General features: G+C 37.1%; 1 protein-coding gene across 5 annotated transcripts; it reads left to right on the top strand.

The window, feature by feature from the left end:
- Window positions 1-32: 32 nt before the first annotated feature.
- LOC113066864 (dual specificity tyrosine-phosphorylation-regulated kinase 4-like) lies at window positions 33-23,639 on the top strand. 5 transcript variants are annotated; one of them, XM_026238943.1, is made up of 14 exons: window positions 33-199; window positions 13,934-14,017; window positions 16,025-16,168; window positions 16,634-16,775; window positions 16,949-17,112; window positions 17,869-18,005; window positions 19,376-19,516; window positions 20,511-20,649; window positions 21,238-21,319; window positions 21,644-21,816; window positions 22,140-22,200; window positions 22,618-22,747; window positions 22,843-23,009; window positions 23,294-23,639. In XM_026238943.1, exons 1-14 carry the CDS (start codon window positions 146-148, stop codon window positions 23,560-23,562), a joined length of 1,887 nt encoding a protein of 628 aa, XP_026094728.1. In that variant the 5' UTR covers window positions 33-145; the 3' UTR covers window positions 23,563-23,639. The 5 variants fall into 5 exon arrangements, with proteins under 5 accessions (XP_026094728.1, XP_026094730.1, XP_026094727.1 ...); XM_026238942.1 differs by lacking the exon at window positions 33-199 and adding an exon at window positions 9,587-10,880 and having other exon boundaries at window positions 22,843-23,003; XM_026238940.1 differs by lacking the exon at window positions 33-199 and adding an exon at window positions 9,587-10,880.
- Window positions 23,640-24,643: the final 1,004 nt, after the last annotated feature.

Here is a 24,643-nt window from a genome sequence, read left to right as displayed (position 1 = left end):
CCAGACACCAGGCTCACTGGCTGAAGCTCCACAGCACCCAAACAGTGTCATCGCAGCCCACGCTGTAGCTACCATCCATCACAGGACTAGATTTGTTATTTCATTTGTTGCCTGGATTCATCCGAACACTCCTCAGAAGGTAGAAATGGGCCCAAGGGCAGAATCAGAGAGAGAGGGAGGAGAAAACAGAAGAGAGAAGGTAAGATGTTGAACAGGGAGATGAAAGACTACAGAAGAACACTTTATATAATGAGCAGGTATGTGATGCTGTAGATTATTATAAATCCTTAGGGCTCAGAATTTCCAAATTGTGATATATCATTCAACAAACCGAGGGCAAAAATAAGAGTGTTATTATGTATTAAGAGTGTGTATCCCATGAGTTGTACACAAATATTCAGACAATTATGCCATGCCAAACCAAGGCCTTTTTTGTGATTTCATGTGTTTGTAATTAAGTTTAAGATGATATACACACTGTATGTAAACCATGGGGGATATTCTTTTTGCAATAACAAGGTAGTCCCTTCCTTAGGGTTTCTCACTTCACCCAGGCAACCAGAGAACAGTGAAGTAACTAGTCTCTTGAGCTTAGTTAACTGATGCCCATAGTCCTGTAAGATAAACAACGTTACCTGCAGACTATATAAATTATGGCCAAATGTGACAGTGTTCATCTTGTAGAAGTTCTTATTTTGAAGAGTATGGGAAATGTCTACAAGGATGTGTCATAACCTTGAAGTGAATCTGCTTTATTATATCCTTTATTTAACATCCAAGATTTAGTTTAAGGCCATTGGACAGCTGACTGAAAAAGATGCATTAGGTTCAAACTTGTACACTCAACACTGCAATAACTATACAATATATGAAGCGAACACACTAAAGGCTTATCGTTTGGACAAATTAGGCTCCATCTGTATTCAAAACTTTAAACCTGTTACATTAGAAATGTTGCAGGTGCACAACTTAGGTAATGGCATCAACCTTTTAAGAATCAGCCAAAAAATAATAATAATTGTTGATTGTCTTCTACTTATTTTAGAATTTATTTTAAGTATAACACAAGTAAAATACTCACTAGATCGAGTATTTAAATTATGTTATTAGTTAACTTGCAGTATAAAATGAATATGTTTTGTTTTTCAAAGGCACCAAACTGAAAAATAACAAGAACACAAGTATTGAGTTTTTGTAAGCGACATCTGCCTGCAAAACAAAGATGTCTTTCGACTGATGCAGTACGATTCAAAGGCAAATTACTCTTCTGAACTTTTTCTTTTAACGAATCATTCAATCTTGGTCAGCGGTTTGAATTAGACTGTTGATGTTTTACTGAATAACCTCCCTGAATGAACCAGTGAAAGCGGTTACTGAACAATGAAATTGACTCTTCAATTTTCAAGTAATCATTAAATTTGGTTAGGTTTGTCTCAAAATGTTTCTCTATACATCAAATTTTGTGTACTTAAAATGTACTATACACACAGAATTCATACATTGAAGTGTGCCAGCTTTTAATAGCCTCAATGTTAGTCACTTTGTAAATTAAGCATTAAAAATACTTCGTTTAAAAGAAGATCCCTGACACTGCTGAAAATAGTTGGGTCATTTTGGAACAGCCCTTGGCCTAGACAGTCCATGGGGCATCTGTGCTCAAAGATTCAGCACATTTAAAGTCTAGGTCGAAGCCAAAATGAAATCCCTGGCAACAAAAGCAAAGCTTCTCAGAGTGATTACTGTAGATGTCAGCTGTAATTTAAACCTGAATAGATGTTGAAAGTTATCTTCGCCATCCTGTCCCATCCTCTATGTGTGTGTGTGTATGCACATGTGTTCGTGTATTTGTGTGTGTGATAGGGATTAGCCCATGTGAGGCCTGGCCCAGACAGCTGACCTTGATAGATAATGTTACTCATGCTGCTCATGCTGGCATAAACGCGTGGGGCATTGTCAGTCTATCTCTCTGCCCACTCACTGAACTACTCTACTGTTGAACATGAACATCTGTATATCTCAAGCATCAGTCATAACCGACCAAATTCATGAGGGACTGGAGTGTTGTTCTTATTTATTCACTGCAAATGTTGCTTGCTAAGGTTGAGAATAAACACTAGTCTTAAGGCTTGGCATATAACTTGTTCTGGGTGTTAGTGCTAAGAAAAGGAATGATGCCACAAAAGGTTCATTATTAGTTTTATAGGTAATTTGACCATTTCTGCCTGATGGCTGATTATAGGATCTATCTTAAATATCATGGAGACTTAAAGGTGGGCTTTGATGGTTTAGGCACTTAGAACATGTAACACGTAACAAGCTAAAATCCACTCTTTACACCTAAGCAACCACAAAGCAGCACCCTGGCAACCACCCACATCGTATTAGAAGGTTTGCACAGGCATTTAGGAATTAGGTAAGCAGAAGTCTGTTGAGTATATAAAATTTAAAAGCATATCAATAGTACAGGTTACTGTACAGTGATTTAATTAGCATACTGAATGGCTAAGGCCATAAATGCATCTTTTAAGCAGAGCTGTTGAGGCTGTACATATTCAGGCCGACATCTTTAGACTTGGCATCAAGGCTTGCTCAGTTTTATGATCGTCTTGCTGAGGGTTGCATTTTTTAGTACGGTATGTTAAGTCAAAAATAGTCCAACTTTTAAAAGTGTGGACAAACAGATATATACATGTCTTTCTTAAGACCTGTGTTACACTATGTTACACTAAATCACTCAACATATTTCAGCTACAAGACTGCATATACCGTTTAATTGTATTAGTGCAAGCGTAGGCTTAAATTGGTCATCAACCTACTTGATCTGTTAAAATAGACTGTCATCTGTAGTTTCAATAAGGAACCAATGTATATGGTCATGTGTAAAAATAACGTCTTAGCAAAAGTGTGGACTTTACCTCGACTTTATCTTTTGGCTTCCTAAACGTGTCACATGTGTTTAATCCATATAGCCTCTACTTTGCAACACCTGCTATTGGATGACCCTGTTCTCACCAGAACAACTTATATCCACTTGCTAATCACTACATATGCTTAAGTTGCATATCTGCCAACTAGGTATCTAACCAACAGTCTGTTGCATGATATTTGCCAGGGGTAGCCAACGTCGGTCCTGGAGAGCAACAATTCTGCAGAGTTTTGTTCCAGCCTTGATAAAAACTCACATTCCTTCTTTAAGTAACCCTTGTTCAGGTTTGATTAGGGTTGGAGCTGAAGTATGCAGGACTGTGGCTCTCCAGGACCAGTTTTGGCCACCCCCTCACGATATATACACTGTTAAACCTTTGTAATATTATCATGGGTGATATTGACTTTGTAGCCACAGCCAGTTTGCAGCATCAATAAAAGTCACATTAACATTAGATTAGATGAGGCAGAAGTAGCAAGGCTAGAAAAGTTCGTTCTCATAAGGTCTAGCATCATTTGTAGAAACCACTATATCTGATTATCCAATGTACTAAAGTTGTGGCTCAGATGTAATTTTTAGGGCCACAGTAAGTCAAAATCATTACTTTGCTTCCATGACTATAGATTATGATTATAATCCTCCAAATTCACTTTATTCAGGAATTGCTTGTGCTCTTCAGTTCTTTCACTGCCACAACAATTTCTCTAGATTAAGTACTTGGAACTGTTTATATATATAGAAATGTGAAGATATTTCCTAACTGTATTCAAATCTAGGAGTGTCCACTCCAGTATCCAGAGTTTAGCTCCAACTTTCATTAACCATCCCTGAACCGGCTAATCAAGGTCAAATAGATTCCTCGAAACTCCTAGGCAGGTGTGTTGAACCAAGTTAGAGCTTAATTCTGGAGGAAGGTTGTCCTCCAGGGGGCGTATTACAGAAAGATCCTACTTTAACAGTATCTTATCTGTTTGGTAGCAATGGTCATTTCAGTTAGGACCACATTTAGGACAAAGGCAAATTTGTAGTTGGGATAACCTCCAAAACCAAAGGTTATAACTTTTTAAAAGCACATTATCGTCAAATGTTTAAAAAATGTTTATGTTCCGAAGCTGATTGCTGGAAAAAGCCATTTTAGGATACATTGTGGCTTGGTCTTAAAGCTGCGGTAGGGAACTTTTGACGCTCTAGCGGTTAATAAACAGAACTGCTTGTGTCTTGCGGAAGAACATCGTAGCCGGAACTACTTCTCTCTGTTTATGTCTATTAAGAATCACAAAGGTACTGGGTTACTCCGCCGCCGTATCCCCGAAGCAATCTAAAATAGTATGAATATAAACACTTATTATAGGTGCACCCTAGTGATTCAGGACAAGCCAAAAACACGGTTTGGAAAATGGATTCATGGTGTTCTCGCTTATTATATACATTTTTCTACATTTTGAACACAAACAAAGTTACGGACCGCAGCTCTGATTGGTTATTTTTTACCGGGAGCGCATGACTTTCTGCAAATGGCAATAGGACCACTGGGAGGAGCCAGAGGAGCTTGATTTTTTCACAGATTATCTGTCTCATATTCTACTGTCAGGACATAATGACAGGTTTAATAAATATGTAAAAAAAATTTTTTTACAAAAGTTCCCTTCAGCACCTTTAAGATTTCTCTTCATTACGCCTAACGTTTCACAGATTTAGGAGCTAGTTTTAGTGCTAAAACGCTTTGTGAAATACATTTAGAACAAAAATGTTGGAGTCCTAAATTTAGGGTTAACCGCCTATTATTTTTACGATTTTCTCCTAAATTGGCAAGTTATGAGCTACTTTTAGCCTTCAACTCAGTTCAATTCAATTCAAGTTTATTTGTATAGCGTTTTTTACGATACAAAGCAACTTTACAGACAATTAAGTTTCTACAATATTTAGTAGCAGCTTAACAGTGGTGATTGTCAGTTTATTTGCATATGGCAGAAATATACGGAAAAATCGATTAAGGATGCAATCAAACAGACGATAAACACTATTAACAGCAATTACTATATGATGCAACCAAACAATGTTTTGTGAATACGGGCCCAGGACTGTAATTGGCGACCCCTGATATAAATGTAATGTTAATTTGTATATGGGGTGGCCAATACTGCTCCTGGTCCTGGAGTGCCACCTTCCAGCAGAATTTAGTTCCAGACGTATTTAAACACACCTGAACCAGCTAGTCAAAATCTTCAGGATAGCTTTAACTTTAAGGCAGGTGTGTTGGAGCTAAACTATGCAGGATGGTGGCAAATGGTGTATTGGTTTAAAATCCTTTATAAGAACTGATCCCAATCCAAATGATTCTGTGTTACCTCTGAAGAAATTTGATAGAAGAGATGACGTTTTAACGACAGGTCCAAGCTGTTCTATTTTAAAACTTTTTTTTATATTTGAAAAGGCCTGTAATGTCACAGTATATTGTAACACGTCCACCTCACATTGAAAACCCCAGTGGACATGTATTATGTTGACACATCTGTTACATAACCTTTGACTGACACAATTTAAGTGACATGTCTTCCAAATGTTAGTTACAATGTTAGTAAACACATTTCAATTCTCAGCTGATGGCAGGTGCACTAGACTGAGAGATGTGGGTGTACACATTAGACCCCAAGCCCCCATGGATGAAAAAGTCAGAAATATTATCCTCTATGGAGGCAAATGGCGGAGGTACCACTATGAAGGGCAGGGCTAGTTTTCCCACTCTCTCTGTGCTTTAGCAGGAGAAACCAAAGCCTATGTGTGCATGCTGGGAGATAAGATTTCCTCTCTGCACTTCACTGCTGTGTGACAGCGTCCTGGGGGAATGTGAACGGTGGAGGGGAGGAAATATGTCTCTGTCTCCAGGAGACGACCTCTGGTAGGGAAGAGTTACCAGCATTACCTTCTGCTGCCCCTGAGTGGAACTCCACTGTCAGGGATCACTCCCTTGATGCTTCCCATAGAGGAAGAGGAACATGGCACTGAGAGCCCTCACTGCTCAGTCTCCGGCTCAGGATGGCTCCCTTGTGGAGTCTCGTCCACACGTCACCAAGCTCTCCCCGAGCACCCCATGTTACCACTGATTTATCCCTGCCTGCAGCACACATCTCCTCGAGCGGAGATGTGGAGATGGCATGTGAAACGGACTCTTAAATACAGTGCGCACAGTTGAAGTGCGACTACATCCCAGATCCAGAGATTGGGCATCCTTTGCACAAGCACATTTCTGAAGAATTCTGAAAGAAGGGAATCCCTTCAAGTTGTTCATTCTTTACCATGGAGCTCTAGATCATCGAAGACCAAAGTTGGTGTGGTTAACTTCAGGGCTCCTTACCAGCAATTGGACATTGGGGATTGCAGCCTATGGTTACCTCAGCATGGCGAGACCCTGCCATGGGTGGAGAAGGGATCACACCACCTTGCTGTGGCTTTGAGATCCTCCAGAACTGCTGGGGCACCCGACAGAGTCAGAGGAACAGGAGAGTTCAACCCGAGGTAAAAATTTGTGGAGTTCTCCTGACAGAAAGTGCCGTCTCCTAAAATGTTCAGCCCCTGTGGTAGTGCTAATGAATCATGGATAAGTTTACCTGCAACTTTAAATCAGCTAGGTTGCAATTTAGCTTGTTTAATGCATTTGTAAAAGTTGAGATAATGTGAGATAAGGGTTATGTAGATTTTGGTACCCTCTATAATGCCTTGCAGCCTGTTGTGAAGAACTGTCTAGGTTTTGCCTGTTGCTTAAACGAGTAGTTCATCCAAACCTTATTGCCATCCAACCTCACATGTTTCCATGAGTGGTTTCAGTCATGCAAAGCTGTTATTTTCTTAATAAAGGAGCCTTGAATGGGTAGGACCAGAGATGCTTGCAGGCTGATGAGGATTGGGCTGGGAAAGAGGTGTCATGCATGTGCCCTCTCTGAGCTCCATTGTGCTGAATGAGCAATCCATCAGGAACAGTTCATCCCCATAGCTCACCATGATTACTACAGTGCCTCTGTGTTATGTAACATACACTAATCATAATCAGGCCTCGTTTCCCTCCTCCCATCATAGTGAAAGCGTTTGGTCTTCTTTCTCACACATTTGCCTCTCTCTACTGATCTATCTCTGTCTTTTGTAAATAGTCTAGTTTGCTCTCTCAATAGTTACAGTAGAAATAGCTTCACCTAAAACTGAATATTGTCATTAATTTTCTTGTCCTCATGTCTTTCCGAACACATTTCAAACACTATTATAGTTTTTTTTATATTTTGCAGCGGATGACCTGTTGTTGTATGGATCTATTTGAAAATTTTCCATCAAAGTTCTACTTTTATTATGATAAAACAACAGAATGTGTGTTCGGAAAGACATGCGATTGAATAAATAATGACAGAATGAACTTGGTCTTTAAACATTAATCCATATTCAATCCATTTTCAGTAGATTTTTTTTTCACTTAAGTAGACCAATTTCAAAAATACTCCAAATGCCATGCACTGTGGTTTTGTTTTGCTATGCATGCTTGTTTCAATTTTACAGGGTCAATACTAAATGCTCTCCTATTTTTCCCCATCCTATCACTGAATCTCAGAACTACAATTGTAATTTTTTAGGCCTAAATTAGTATAGACACAGGCTGCCTGTGTCTGACATTTGAGAAAGGTGGTTCGATAATAAGCCAACATACTGAGTTGTGTTGTATCACATACAGTGCAGCTTCCGCCTCTATCATGCTTGTTACATGTGAGCCGAGCTAGTCTACAGGGAATAGCTGTGAGAAAAAGTGTCAACTTGCTACCTTCTATATTTGCCATTTAGGAAGGCTTTAAGTGTTTTGTATAGATAGAATAATTGAGACTGTGTTCAGTAAAAGGGACTTTTGTTGATAATTCAAGATGTTACAAATGTCTTACGAAGATATATATATACAGTATTGTTCAAAATAATAGCAGTACAATGTGACTAACCAGAATAATCAAGGTTTTTAGTATATTTTTTATAGTTACGTGGCAAACAAGTTACCAGTAGGTTCAGTAGATTGTCAGAAAACAAACAAGACCCAGCATTCATGATATGCACGCTCTTAAGGCTGTGCAATTGGGCAATTAGTTGAAAGGGGTGTGTTCAAAAAAATAGCAGTGTCTACCTTTGACTGTACAAACTCAAAACTATTTTGTACAAACATTTTTATTTTCTGGGATTTAGCAATCCTGTGAATCACTAAACTAATATTTAGTTGTATGACCACAGTTTTTTAAAACTGCTTGACATCTGTGTGGCATGGAGTCAACCAACTTGTGGCACCTCTCAGCTGTTATTCCACTCCATGATTCTTTAACAACATTCCACAATTCATTCACATTTCTTGGTTTTGCTTCAGAAACAGCATTTTTGATATCACCCCACAAGTTCTCAATTGGATTAAGGTCTGGAGATTGGGCTGGCCACTCCATAACATTAATTTTGTTGGTTTGGAACCAAGACTTTGCCCGTTTACTAGTGTGTTTTGGGTCATTGTCTTGTTGAAACAACCATTTCAAGGGCATGTCCTCTTCAGCATAGGGCAACATGACCTCTTCAAGTATTTTAACATATGCAAACTGATCCATGATCCCTGGTATGCGATAAATAGGCCCAACACCATAGTAGGAGAAACATGCCCATATCATGATGCTTGCACCTCCATGCTTCACTGTCTTCACGGTGTACTGTGGCTTGAATTCAGAGTTTGGGGGTCGTCTCACAAACTGCCTGTGGCCCTTGGACCCAAAAAGAACAATTTTACTCTCATCAGTCCACAAAATGTTCCTCCATTTCTCTTTAGGCCAGTTGATGTGTTCTTTGGCAAATTGTAACCTCTTCTGCACATGCCTTTTTTTTAACAGAGGGACTTTGCGGGGGATTCTTGAAAATAGATTAGCTTCACACAGACGTCTTCTAACTGTCACAGTACTTACAGGTAACTCCAGACTGTCTTTGATCATCCTGGAGGTGATCATTGGCTGAGCCTTTGCCATTCTGGTTATTCTTCTATCCATTTTGATGGTTGTCTTCTGTTTTCTTCCACGTCTCTCTGGTTTTGCTCTCCATTTTAAGGCATTGGAGATCATTTTAGCTGAACAGCCTATCATTTTTTGCACCTCTTTATAGGTTTTCCCCTCTCTAATCAACTTTTTAATCAAAGTACGCTGTTCTTCTGAACAATGTCTTGAACGACCCATTTTCCTCAGCTTTCAAATGCATGTTCAACAAGTGTTGGCTTCATCCTTAAATAGGGGCCACCTGATTCACACCTGTTTCTTCACAAAATTGATGACCTCAGTGATTGAATGCCACACTGCTATTTTTTTGAACACACCCCTTTCAACTAATTCAACTAATTGCCCAATTGCACAGCCTTAAGAGCGTGCATATCATGAATGCTGGGTCTCATTTGTTTTCTGAGAATCTACTGAACCTACTGGTAACTTGTTTGCCACGTAGCAATAAAAAAATATACGAAAAACCTTGATTATTCTGGTTAGTCACATTGTACTGCTATTATTTTGAACAATACTGTATGTGTGTGTTTGTGTATGTGTGTGTGTGTGTGTGTGTGTGTGTGCGCGCGTGCATGCGTGCGTGTGTGTTTGTGTGTGTGTGTATCACTAGTATTGTTTTGCAATCTGAATGTATCTGTCGTAGGCAGACTTAGGGGCTCTTCACACATTCTCACTTTCCCACTGTAAGATTTTTTAATTGGTTGGACTATGGAAACATGCAGACTATTATGCAGAAATATTTTGTGCCAATGCCTGGCACCAACACCCCATGTCAACTTAAAAACAGTTATGCTATTAAAAACTCACATCATAACCACAATATGACAGTAGGTAGCCGACTCTGTAATTCAATTAAAATCCCTGATGGCTGGAGGAGCATGTTTATTATTTTTTAAAATAATTATTTATATTTTTAATATTGACACATATATTTTACTTATAAATTAAAATTATGCATTTAGCAGACGCGTTTTTTTCAAAGCAACTTACAATGCGTTCAGACTATCAATATTTACCTAAGATGTGTTCCCAGGGAATGGAACCCCCAACCTTGCGCTTCATAGCTTCAGTCTTCATTTTTCATCTAAACACATTTGTCAACAGTAGCCTACTAATCATTTTTAGGTGTGGAAATTTACTTTATATCACGGAGTGAATAATGTTGAGAGAGGCACGTTTTTTAGTTCTTGGCTCGCCCACTGCTCTTCTGACATTTTGAAATACACAGGGCTTTGGGAATGACGACGTACTGATAGGCGTTATTTATTGGGGACCCATCGTCCGTTGACAGATGGTAACTTAAAGAGAGAGCAGTAAACAGATATTGGCGAAGGCGGTGCCCTTACAAACTGAAAGCTCGTGTCAAAGCGAGGAAATTTTGAGCGCGGCAGGAACACACTAAAAAAGTGTTATTAGAGGCTGACTTGCTGCACATTCGGACATTGTGCCCTGGATTACCCACTTTAGGAGCGCCATGACTTGGCAAACAAATGCAGTGTGCTAGGATGGAAGGAATATGGGTTCAGTGATCGGTAAGCGCACGTAAACAAATCTATATAGAGTGCGGGCAGGCTGGAAAACCTGAACAGGTGGCATATCTCGGGACATACACGTCAAGTGGAGCTGAGGGACAGCTTGCATCTTTCCGTTAATCTCTTCCTGACGAAAGCTTTTCAACCCCTCTCCGCCTCGTCGGGAAACACTTCATTTCGCGAAGTCTAGCTGCTATTTTCCAGTGCTGACAGCACGGGTTCCGGTGTCTTGCAGAATTCTTAAGATGCACATGGAAGTTGCCTTCTGGATTTAATAACGAACGCGTTCTTTCTTTCTCATGCCATATGCCTTGTGACTTGGATGCGTTAAATATCCACGTGTCAAAAAGCGACATGTTTCCTGAAATTAATAACAAGGTAATGTATTAAGATTAGCAGTTTATGCATTCCCTCGCATGCATTTAGGACTAGTCTACTCTTGTTTAAAGCGTTTATAAATGTATATTTGCAACATATTTAACTTACTGTAGCCTATTGTTTGTACAGAAGTTTAGTATTATTGTGAAAAAAGTTTTAAACATTATACATTCTTAGCATGAAATAATTTACGAATGTGTGTTTTTTATTAAATAGCCTACATATTTTAAAATGAAGCCTATTATTAATTGCAGGTACGCCTTTTAAAATGTAGCCATACCATGGTAAGCACAGTTTATATAATAGCCTACCATACCTATACAGTTAATATAATAGCTAATCATACAGTTTATTGATGTTATAGCGGTGATTGGTAGCCTATCAGACTCCGCTGATCTTAAAAAGATAAAATAACCAAAATGCTGAAAAATAGTTTTAGATGAAATGTTATTTCAAATATATGCATGTTAATTATAATATGTTGTTATTAATTTAATTGTATTTTATTATTTATTTATTTGTACATATATAACCTATACTGTAGCTATATAGGCTTTTTTTAGAAGCAGAAGATGTGGTTACCATGGTCATTTTGTAAGGGACTATTAAAGAACTTCCTCATGTTGTTTTATTTTGTTATTTGCTCAGATTTCATTGCACTTCGCTTTCTAAGAATCGTAACTCACAGTAACACGATTTTATTTTCGGTTTTATTGATGAGTGCAAGGTTACAATAAATTATGTAAGTCCCAGTCTTCTATTCATCCTATCACTCCATCATTGAGATTTATCCCAGCTATGTATAATGAAGTGAATTGCATTGACAGCTGTATTGTTCTGTTCTGTCAAAGAATGATATTAAAAACACCCCTTGCACCCTTCGAGTATATTTGGTCTGAACATGTGATGCTTAGGATGCTTAAAAAATCTCAAGCCAGTGTCTAAGTATGAACCAAGCTTTAAGGTGGCTGTCACCAAATGATTCAGTACTGAGCTCCAAGTTACTAAGAAAGGCATTAAGAGTCCTGAGTATTAAGAACGGTATATGATGTATTTCTGAGCCTTTCAGGGTGTGGTTTAGGTTTCACCGATCATAGTTTCTTCTTTATTGGGGTGATCTAAATCCTCTATTTGTCTCTCTTTGTATATGATACCAAAATGAGTAAAACCCATTGGTGGTGGGCATAAACACCACTCAGTGTGTTGAAATAGCATATGGGATATAAAATTGGTTCCACAAGGGTGTTTTCGCAGTAATATCATAGAACAAAACATGATCCTTTCAGTGATCCATTCTCATAACAACCATTTAACTTAGTGTGAAGAGAATTTGAATAATAATATTTTTTGTGCTTCCATAAATGTTAAAGGTTCTTCATGGAAACATACAGTAGATGCAAATAAAGGAATGTATTTTTTCATGGAACCATAGAAAGAACCTTTATTTTAAGAGTTTATTTTGGGGATGCATGCTGGTAAAAAAATATTTTAAATAATATATATAATATATAAAAAAATATATCTTAAATTTCTATAATATAAATTAGAATAAAATATTTTAATCAAGTGTTTTAAGTGCTACAATCGAATTTAGCCATCACAACATTAAATGTAAGGATAAAAAATTGATATTGATTTTGAGATTTGCTAAACAGTCAGTGTTTTTAAAGATCAACTTTAAGGAAGCCTGCAATGATGGCAAAAGTAATGTAAAAATTAGAAATTATCATGCACAGTTAAATATCCAATATCAACCATATATATATATATATATATATATATATATATATATATATATATATATATATATATATATATATAAATTTGTCACTCAGAAATTGTTACTGAAATTCACATTTAAAGAAACCACAAGTAATACTTAATTAAACATGAAATTTTGATGTAGAAAATCTGAAATAGTTTTTTCTTTTACTGCAATAATTTTGTTTTATTTACAACTTAAATATATATATATATATATATCTAATCAGAAAAAAAAAGTCAACTCACCCAGGGAATGAATATGATTTTTCAAGCATTTTATTGGCAAATGAAGCTGACCAATAAGTATCTATCTCACCCTTTCATTGTTCACTGACCCACATTGTAACACAAAGCCCTTGGTCCTGAACATAGCAAAGGTGTTAATATTTGAATGAGTGTTTTAAAGCCCGGGGCTCACATTGCACAGCTGATGGCCGGAGTCTAAGTGCAAAAAATTTTTACTGCCTGTTTTCTAAATGCCTCTCTTTGTTCCTGCCACATTGGAGTCTAACTTCTCTCTGATCCCTCATAAGCCAATATGTACTTCGTTGCAAGTGAATGAATGCAGTTAAGTCCCAACACATCAGGATGGCTAAACTCCCCACTGCTTGGTCAAAAACTGCGATATGTTTTAGACTCTGCAAATAAACACTCTTTGGATTAAGGGTGTGAGAGCCACACAAGTCTCCAAGGTGTGTATACACGCGAGATCATCCCATTGTCTGTATCTTTCTTGGCCAATCTGACTTCTGCTACCAGCCCACCAATATCCTCTCTTTGTTTCTCAACCCACTCCACCCGAGAGGCTCTAAGTTTAGCTGGAGCTTTTCATCCATCCTTATGCTGTCTGTCAACACTATTGATGCACGCTCCACCTGAATAAGATGGATGTAGGCCTGTTTCCTCATGTGACTGCAGTGATGACTGACTGTAGTCTACGCAGATCCCCTGATATATTTGGTCACTCAGCGTTCGTGCTCAAGAGGAACTTTAGATAGTAGTTGATTGCTGTGAAGTACCAGTCTGCAAATCACGACTGCCCTCTGCTATGAGGTCAAACTGCATCATGTGGGCATTATTGAAATGCTATTAATGGGCTTTAGAATGAAAAACAAGAAACCTTGGTGTATTGAACCTGAGTCATCCACTGTGTTGAATAACACAGAGAGAGCGGAGATGGATTCTGGAGTTATGTAGCCAGCATCCCACACGTATGACTGTGGATGTGGGTTGCGAGACTGTGCCCACTCGTCACGCTCATGACGTCTTTCCTCCGCTCTCTTTCACAGTCAGCCAGACCCGAGGCTTTCCCTCACCCCCACAGGGCTCAGGCCGAGAACACAAAAATAGGACCCAACTGCACCTACCCACAGGTGAGACTATATTCACAGAGAAAATCACGAGCGGTTACTTAACAGTGATGATTCATTTTTATTGATTCATGAAGGCTTTGCAAATCATTTTACTGTAAGTCTGACTCTGTCTGGCAGAGAAACTGGGAGATGGTCGCAGGGTGTTGTGAATATTTCAGTCCACCTGCTAAATCAAATCTGTCTAGGATTCAAAGCGATTTCAATGGCAGAAATACATTTTTAAAATGGATAATGACAAAAAAAAAAAAAGTTTGGGATCTGTATTGCTTTAAAGAAATTAATACATTTATTCAGCAGGAATACATTGAGTTTATCAAACTTTACAGTAAAGACGTTTACGATTTTAAAAGATTTTATTTCAAATAAATGCTGTTCTTTTAAACTGTTCTCTTCAAAGAATCCTGAAAAAATGTATCATATTTTCACAAAAATATAAAACATGAGTTGTTTTTAACACTGATGATAATAAGAAAAGTTTCTTAAGCAGCAAATCAACATATTCTTTTTTATGTTTTTTGTTTTTTAATTTAGCTAACATTTTGCAAGCTGAACACTCAGCATGCCAGGTTATATACCAAGCAAATGTTAAATATGAAAACACATTTTCACATACAGTATATGATTTTACTTGATCAGGCATTTCGAACAGCTACTCCCAAGAATCCAAAGCTGACTCAACTCCACAAGTGGATCGAATTGTTTGAGTCACCATAATCACTGTTGACACTTTGGAAAACACGTCCCTCCAATATTCAGATAACTGGTTGACTGATTATTATATTTTACAGTTGTCATCCCCTAATCTGGAATATTTGGTTATAAATACACATGACTACATATTTTAAGAAAGTGTTTACATTACAAACCATCTAACCTGACACAATAGTCAAACACTCAATTTAACATTACACATCGAACAGACTTAATAATAAAAAGCAGTACTACGAGAAATGCTGCATAAATACTTGTGGGAGCAGTTAGGCTATTTGATGTAATGATTTAATGATTCAGCAAATCAGAAACAATCTAAACAAAACAATTTGCTAAATTAATTGGACTCACCAACACTAATGCTCAAAATTTTTTTGCCCTAAATATACAACCCTTCATTCAGCTGATGTGTGAATAGGTTTTTCCTTTGTTTGCCACTATAGTATGTATAGATGACAGTGGAAAGTCCCTCCAAGCACCCATGGAAAGCCTTGTTTTAAATCTGAAATGTTGGGGGTGAAATGAACCCCTAACAGTTGTTATTAGCTAAAAGCAATCTCTTCACGGGCGATAACAGCTGCTCATAATAAAGTGCTTGGCATAGTGCCTCTGAATGTGGAAATCTGTTGATTCGTTAGTGGTTTCAACGCACAGCTGCGGTACCTGAGCGGTGCACGTTGTTTGCGCAGTCTACTGTATTCTTGTAGGTCTCTGCAGGTGCCCCATGCTATATTTAGCTTCTGTTTCTATGCATCGTGATCAAGTTGGCAGATGCCGCAGTATCCCCAGAACATATGAGATTAAATATCGCATCTATCTATAGACACACTTGCTCTTTTTTCAGCCCAGAAGTTTGTCGAGCACTTGCTTTGAACCGTGAGTTGGGGGGAAACCAGCAAGCTTTGAAAGAGCCCCTCCCTTGTGCAGTGCCCTACATTTGTTTCATAGCGAGGGAACCTTTCATCTCCTTCCAGAAGAATATATTGACAAAAAGTACCTGGGTAGAGAAAATCTTTATCATTCACTTATATTACATCCTAAATGTAAGATTTAGAGTGTATATTCGTTCCTATGATGGGGTTGTGATAGACTGCTGTATCTCTGCTTTTGTCCCGCCTCGGTCTCAACCGCCGCTGAAATTCCATCCTCTACGCAGGGGGTCCGGTTCACTGGGGTCGTTGGCCACTAGCCTTGTGTGAAGCTCACATAACTTTCCCCCCGTTCAGTCCTTGTTACTGATTTATAGAGTTTTTCATGTTGAACAGTACTTAGAGTATTTTATCTTCTGTTTTTTAGAAGTGTGGGACGGGGGTTGGTACTTTGCCCCAGCTAGAGGCTCCGGTCAAGCAAGTTTTGGTGACCAATGGCAAACTTCTGCATTCGAATGGAACCTTACCCAGTATCGTCAAACAGTTGGTGCAAAGCACTCAAGGGAATCAGGTGGGATAACACTCAGAAAATGAAAACCCAGTTCACTGACTCTCATGTCTACACAGTTCTCTATGATTTTTCTAGAACTCAAAACAGGATTTTTTGAGCAGATTGCTGCGTTACATAAATGCAGATTTATATAACTGTTATCAGTAGTCATATCTGTCATTCTCCAAAAATCACAAATGACCCATCAGAAATAGCTCAAAATAGTCCATATGACTAGACTAGCAACTAAATGTGAAGTATGTTCCTCACAAAGCTATGGTTAGCTTTAAAAGACTTGGAATATAGTGCCTAAGCCTTATGGACCACTTTTGTATTTTTATTTTTTCTGGGAGTTTTACAGAAAAATACAGTAGTATATGGGTTTGGCATTAAATGAGTAAATAGATATATTTTTGAGTAAACAATTAATGTAATGGCTACATAAAGAGCTTTTTTTCAGCCTGACTTCCGTTTCTTGCAACACAGGAGGAGAGGCCGAGGCCGCAGTTTCCCAATCGCTTCGGTTCATCCGTGGAAAACCTCTCCGAATCCTTAACCAGGAGCATCATCAATAAGTTTGAGAAGATCAGGACATATGAAGGACAGAGGCTGCCTATGACTCCAACAAGTATGAAGTGCTCTGGATTTTTGTTTGTTTCATGTATTTTATACATGTAATCAGTGCAGTAATAACTGAAAATAGAATTAGACTGCTCTAATACTCTGGTATCTCTCTGGTTAATTGGATTATATACAGGTATGTTTACTATTTATGCACGTCTTCCTTCATCTTTCAACCAGCGGCACTGAAGCACTTCCAGAACCAGCTAACAGAATTTGAGAGGGAGGAGATCATGGACTACTCTGAGATCTGGTATCTGGGTTTGGACACTAAGAAGATTGAGGGCTCCCAGGGATCCCCACAGAATTCAGGCTATGACGACGAGCATGGCAGCTACTTAAAGGTTAAATATGACATATCATATGTATATCTTTGTGATTATATTACTTTTGCCTGCCTGTATTATTTTAGCATGAGTGAGATACTATTATAGTTTTTATTAATATTTTGAATAAGTTTTTCATTTTCATATTTTCAATTTAGACATATATATATATATATATATATATATATATATATATATAATTTTAGTATATGTCTAAAATATGTCTATATTATCTTCTGGTTTTACTTTACGTCATTTTAGGATGATAGTTAACTTGAACTAAATGAAAATGAGAAATGTCGCTTTGGCAGCTACAGTAGCCGAAATAAAATAGGTTAAGTTTTTTTTTTTTAGATTTAATTTTATTTCAGTTAACATTTATTTTATGGCTTCTGGCAAAAACCTTACTGGGTGACATACTGACCTAATTTTCAACTTCTTTCTAAATGATGAAATTGCATTACAGCACGAGGCTGGCTAATTCAGCTACAGACTGCCAGACTCTACCGTCTGCTGTTACACCCTGTCTTCCATGAATGTGCCTTTTCAGAAAAACACGTTCCTCAGTATTACTGGGCATTAGACTGCATGCCCTCAGGCTTGACGATTTAAAGTGTTAGTCAAGATATAAACAAATGATAAACATTTATGCATTTCAGTATTGCCATTGAGATGTTTCTCCAAGTAACAGGAAGTCTGCCACTGCAAAGGAGACGGAAATAATTATGCTGACCTGTCTGTCAGCTGACTCTGTCCTCTAAATACTCTGTGCAGGTCCTGCATGACCATATAGGCTATCGCTATGAAGTTCTTGAGGTGATTGGAAAAGGATCATTTGGCCAAGTCTTGAAATGTTTGGATCACAAGACAAATGAGATGGTGGCCATCAAGGTCATTCGGAATAAAAAGAGGTAAAATGAACCTCCCGTCCACGTCTTCATTCAAATCCTCATGCAATCTTTGTACGATCAGGATCAGTGGCCCCCTAGAGGGTCTGTGGTGGTACCGCCAAGGGGGTCTGTCAATTATTGTTTGATTTCAAGCTATTTGTTGTGGGGAATTTTTTTTTAAATGTGAACTAAGTAATAACAAATACTATAAATAATATAATAATTCTGTTGTTATTAATTAAAAAAAGAAGTACATTTATATAATTAAAATAATATTGTGGTATTAATAAAGTTAAACTTAAGAGGCAAAAATGTTTTACTGTCCTCATTAAAATGAGAAATAGCATTGAAAATATGCACAATATTGAAGACCCCTGCCTTAGTAAAATAAGCCTTTTCATACTCTTCTCTTAATAAGGCCATCAAAAGGTCTGTAATCAGCGCTTCACTGGGTCATAGCTTACACTGGACTTGATACACTGAAGGGTGTTAAAAGGTGTCTGTTTTGTATCGCATTAAGTGTCTGGGTAGAACTGATCTCATGCCTTCACAACTGCCTTCACACCCGCTTTGACTGATGCTTTAACTTTAAACCCTCTCAAAATGCAGAGCTCAGTGCTGAATACGGTAATGCGGCTCTGAATTTGCTTTCAAGAGTCTCTCAGGTTTTATTTGCGGTGTGTGTCATACATTATTTGGAGACAAAATTAGCTAGAAAGTCCATATATTTTAGGCTATGTCTATAGCTAACCAAATACATATGAAAATGCATCTTTTCCTTTGCATTTTGGCTTTCTGTCCACTCTGAGACATTGTTTTTATACTGCAAAATTTGAGCTTTTTTGAATTTACTTTACAATTGCTGTCCCGTGACAAAACATGAACACAGTTGCATTTTAGACCACACGTAAAATTGTGCTTCAGTGCGACCTGGACGCAATAATGAATGGTGAGATATTTTGCTAAATAATAATCTTGGCAGAAATGTAGTGTAAGAACTGTATCATCTTAATAAGCTTTTTTGAGGCTTTACGGATACACAGTAAGATTATTATTATTATTATTATTTTTTTTTTTGAGATTTCAGTGTGAATGAGAAACTTTTGGAAACATGCTCTTGAAAACACTAGTGTGGACGGGGAGCGATTTGAACCAAAAACACTGCTTTCAAATGTATCTGGATCAATGTAGCTGTAGCCTTAGCTTCTAAAATGTTGGCCATAAACTAAAGTAATATAAAACTGTAGTAATCCATTCAAACTATTTTTTCGAAATCATATGCAGTATATCATTGTAGGAACACCGTCACATTTAGAAAAACAGTACTAATAATCTGCATATTGATAAAGTTAATACATATTAACTTAAATTATTTTTCTTGTGACCTCCAGGTTCCATCATCAGGCTCTTGTAGAGCTGAAGATCCTAGATGCCGTGCGGAGAAGAGACAGAGATAATTGCCACAATGTCATTCACATGAAGGAGTACTTCTACTTCCGCAACCACCTGTGCATCACCTTTGAGCTGCTAGGGTGGGTGGAAAAAACTAGACACATAATCTATTTTAATTTTAACTATAAAACTCATATTGTAACTCATGTTAAACACAGGAGTCTGTACTGGACTTCCCTGTAACTACAGCTTATTTTAGACATCTATTTAAAGTGAATACCATATTTATGAGTGAAATTGGATATTCAATTAAAACCATATACAATTCATTTGAATTAATTGTAACTAATTACATTTATTTATTAATTTATATTTTTATTAGTCCATTTTGATTTCATGTTGGCTTTAAGATTTCTAATAGACCAGATATTCAAGTTAAAAACAGGTTTAAAAAATCATCATATAAGTTATAATTCATTAGTTAGATGTCACATTTGTTGTGATTTACCACCTGGTGTGGTGGTTTGTCCCGACAGTGACCATACTTAGGTGTGAAGTGAGAGTTTCCCAATGAAGACCTTAAGGGCTTTGGGTAAAGTGATCAATTAAGTCACTTTGCAGGAAAAGCAGCTACATCGCTGGCAGCCTGACCTTTAGAGGACATCAGATGCATCCTCCCCGTCTTTGGTTACCGTCACACAATCCTTTAGTTAATGCCTTGATTAGGTCCCTATCTCTTTTCTTGCCCACTCATGGTGTGAAGTCTCCGATTACATTAGGCTGTTCACAGCTGCTGTTTAAGGCATCCCTACTGACAAAGATAATGACTTTCATGGGTTCCCTCTCAAATGGCTCTTTAGCATAATGCTTAGCGGTTAACACAGACTTGTATTTTTATGGATGTGCTTTAAGACAGGAGGTTGTTGAGAGACAATGGATGTGTTTGTCCAACGTTTCAGTGTGAGGAAGTGGCAAAAATAACTGTGCTGCCCTCTAGAGGTATTTAGATAAATGGCATACTCCCATACTCCAATCCAAGGCCATACATAGTTCCCAAGGTACTGACCATTAACATCAAACTGTAACATTGTCACCGATGACTACATGTTAACTGTACCTCTTGTCTCCATACAGAGCGAACCTCTACGAGCTTATTAAGAAGAACAACTTCCAGGGCTTCAGTCTGGGGTTGATTCGCCGTTTTGCTCACGCACTGCTCAAGTGCCTCCAGATGCTGCACAAAGAGAAGATCATCCACTGTGACCTAAAACCGGTAAACTGAAGTCTGTTTAACTGTAAATTAGCCAAAAATTAAAAGCGAAATAAATAAAAAAGAAATGTTTAGGACTATTACAACATTATTTTTATGTAAATTAAGGACATTTTACCCCTTAAGAATTTAAATGTGATGCACTTTATATAGTTAATGTATATATGAAAATATATACAAATATATATGAAAAATAAATACTTTTATTCATTAAGGTTGCATTAAAAAATGATTAAAAGTGACAGTTAAGGCAGTTATAATGTTACAACAAAAATTCACTTGGAAATTTCTATTCATAAAAGATTCCTGAAAAAAAGCATAACTGATTCCATAATAATATTAAACAGCACAACTGTTTTAATATGGAAATAAATGTTTCTTGAGCACCAAATCAGCATATTAGTATGATTTCTGAAGAATGGGGATCAGGGACAGCCGTGGTCACAATTCACTTTCCAAGTCTGGAAAAGAGCAACTTGGCCATTCGGCTGAATAGCTTCTTTAGCTGTTTTCAATTCAAACAAATAGCATTCACCAGGGCAAAGTCCATTGTGACAAAACCCCTGTAATCCTTTATTTTTGTCTTAATAGGAGAACATTCTCCTGTCCCAGAGGGGACAAGGAAACATTAAGGTTGTTGACTTTGGATCAAGTTGCTATGAGCAACAGAGAGGTAAGCATCAAACCTCTGTGTAATGAGCACATCACCGGATTTATCCTGATTGTGTCATTTTCACCATATGGGGCAATACATAGCAAAATCTGCAATCGGTTGATTAGACACAATTGGCATAGATTTGGGAAGTGTTTTTTTGCTCCCCTAATTACACTAATTTTGTCATTTGCATTTAGTATAATTTTACCCTAGTTTAAAACAAATCTGTGATTTACAAACAATGATTTAGTGCTATTTGATCCATTAAGCTAATTAATAATGTTGAAGTGTCATTGTTAAATCCATGTAGCTCTAATAGACCACTTGAATTCTCATCTACAGTGTACACTTACATTCAGAGCCGCTTCTACCGCTCACCAGAGGTGATTCTGGGCCATCCGTACAGCATGGCAATAGACATGTGGAGTCTGGGCTGCATTTTAGCAGAGCTGTACACTGGCTATCCCCTCTTCCCAGGAGAGAGTGAAGTGGAGCAGATCGCCTGTATCATGGAGGTGAGAGACTGTATTAGCAGTCAAAGAATTAGCTCACATTATGACTTTCTTTATTCTCTGAAAGCATGCGGTTACGACTAATGGGGCCTGGAGCTTCACAGCTTTAAAATAGATGTAAAACAGCATAAAAGTGTCATAAAACCTTTACTCATAGTTTATTCTTATTGCATGAAAATAGCAAATAAGAGTCTTCAAAGTCTTTGAAAGAGTCTTTGGATTCTGTGGATGAAAGTTTTTTTTAATAACTTTATGTGCTTTAATGATTCTTTTGTAGTGATTTGAAATGCAATGGTTGTTGAACACAATCATTTTTGATTTTGCAGATTATGGGACTTCCTCCAAATGACTTTGTTCAAACAGCATCAAGACGGAGGTTATTTTTTGGTAAGTACACGATTGCTTACAAAATAAAGGTAACATTTTACGACAAGATTCCATTTGTTAACATCAGTTACCATGAACTAACAATGAAAAATTATTCTAAAGCATTTATTAATCGTAGTTGATGTTTTTCAACATTTGTTTGTACATTCTTAAAATCAATATCTGTAAATATTATTTAATGGCCCCGAGCTGAGAAAAACTGACAGTGAAGGGTTATATTTTTTATTAACTTGTGTTAACAAAGATGAATAAATACTATTATTAAAAAAAAAAAGTTGTTATTAGTTAATTTTATTTAATTCATTTACTAATAGAACCGTATTGTAAAGTGTTATCCAAATAACATTTAATTAAAAATAACTTTGTTCATGCTAACTTATTTTGACTGACATCTTAACAATAAAATGTTCCAATCAGATTCCAAAGGTAACCCAAGGAATATCACCAATAGCAAAGGGAAGAAACGTCGACCCAACTCAAAAGATCTTGCCAGCCTGCTGAAGACCAATGATCCTCAGTTTCTTGACTTCATTCGACGCTGCCTTGTGTATGTATAGTAAAGTAATGGTTTGATTTCATATTTATTATCCCCACGACACACATAAACAGATTTTTTCAACCTGTATCATCGGGTTCCTGTAGGTGGGACCCCACAAAACGCATGACACCTGATGAAGGGCTGCAGCATGAATGGATCACAGAGGGACGTCTCAACAAGCTCCATCCTAAACCTCGGCCTATCCGGAAAGACAGTGACAACAATTATGAAATCACTTACCGCAAAGCGACTTTAAACAGGACAGGCAAGGGTCAGAATATGTACTTATAAAATAATAATTGCTTTTAACTATTGGCTATGATAAACAAGGGCCCTTAGACGTACTGAAAAATGTGTGAATGTCTTAAACTAATGGATTTTTAATGAATAATTCTGAAATAAAATGATATATAATTATAATAATATATTTTTTAAATAATAATTTTTTTTACTAATATTGACTTTAATGTAACAATTACATTATTTGTTTTATTTGTTATTTAAAATTGTATTATACTATGCATATTACAATTTATATCTTTTATCTTTCTATAGCTGATAAATCTGGTTCTGATGACAAAATTAAGAGGGTCAGTGACACTTCAAGCAAAGGAGGCAAGATGGCATCAGAAGAGCGTCTGCGTCCTATAGGAGCATCAGACGATGAAGAAAAGAGTGAAGATACAGGCAAAAGTGTGAGCAAGGATAGCAAGTCGGATTCAAGTGGAGAGCGGTCTGTTCAGATCATCATCAAACCTCAGACAGGCTCAAGCACTGATTCTTCAGAAGGACAGGAGCCTCAGTTTCTCCCTCCTATTGTATAACACCCTTAAGAAAAGAACGAGAAATGTTTTTATAGCATATGGTTTATACTTCAGCCGCTTGGTCTGGACTTACCTATTGTGCGGCTTAGACAGTTTGACTTGTTGTATGGCAAAAAGTGCAAAAAGTCAAACACATTATTTATTTTTTTAGCAGTTTCTAACTCATGGTCTGAGGAAAGAGGATATGATGCTTGTAAGATTTCTGTTTTGCACAAACTAAACTAAAATAAAAAATAACATAAAATAAATAAATAGAGCCTCTATATATAGTCTTGTGTGACCACATCTACACTCTCCAGTCTAGAGGAATTAGATTAGTGGTCAAAGAGCTGTAGTCTGTGTTTTGATTATTCAAATGATTTATTGATTTCTAAGTAAAGTGAATAATTTGGTGCTTGTGATGTATTTTGAAAGGATTATTACTATGAGATCGTTTGTGACAATGGAATATTTTGCTGAGCATCATGCTATGTGCGTGTTTATTGGGTCTAGTGTGCTTTTTCCTTATTTGTTTCAAAACATCAAAGCTTTTAGTAATGTCATTAATAGAGCTCAAGGTAAACTTGAGTTCCAAAGCTGCTTTATTGTGCAATATTACTGCATGGATTAACAGTGTTTGTATGCTTTGTTGTCGTTTGCCAGGTTTTTTTAATTGTTTCTGTGAGTTAGTGAGCTGTCGTGCAGTAATTACTGAGCCAAAGAGATTTTTCATATACATTTTTGTTCTAGAGCAACACATCCTCAGACTAAATCTGACGAAAAGCACACTAGATCATCAGAATGTGCACAATACTTGTGTGATTGAATTGATGATGACTGATAATGATGGCAATGCTGTTGACGATTTAGATTTAGAGGGAAGGTCAAGAATGTTGACATTTAAAGTTAAATTAGTGGATCATTGTATGTTTATACCAAATTAAAATATTTTATGGATTGTTATAGTATATTTTCCTGTATATAGAGTTCTTAAGATAAATACCATGCACCCTGTGTGGATATCACCAAGTCATTTAAACATTAGACAAGGTTTTACTTGTTCTTATATTGTTTATTAGTTATAATAGAAAAAGAGATTTTT

Source organism: Carassius auratus, chromosome 50, assembly GCF_003368295.1.
Source record: "Carassius auratus strain Wakin chromosome 50, ASM336829v1, whole genome shotgun sequence".
In the NCBI taxonomy this organism is placed as follows: domain Eukaryota; kingdom Metazoa; phylum Chordata; class Actinopteri; order Cypriniformes; family Cyprinidae; genus Carassius; species Carassius auratus.
This window is presented reverse-complemented; position numbering and strand designations above follow the sequence as displayed.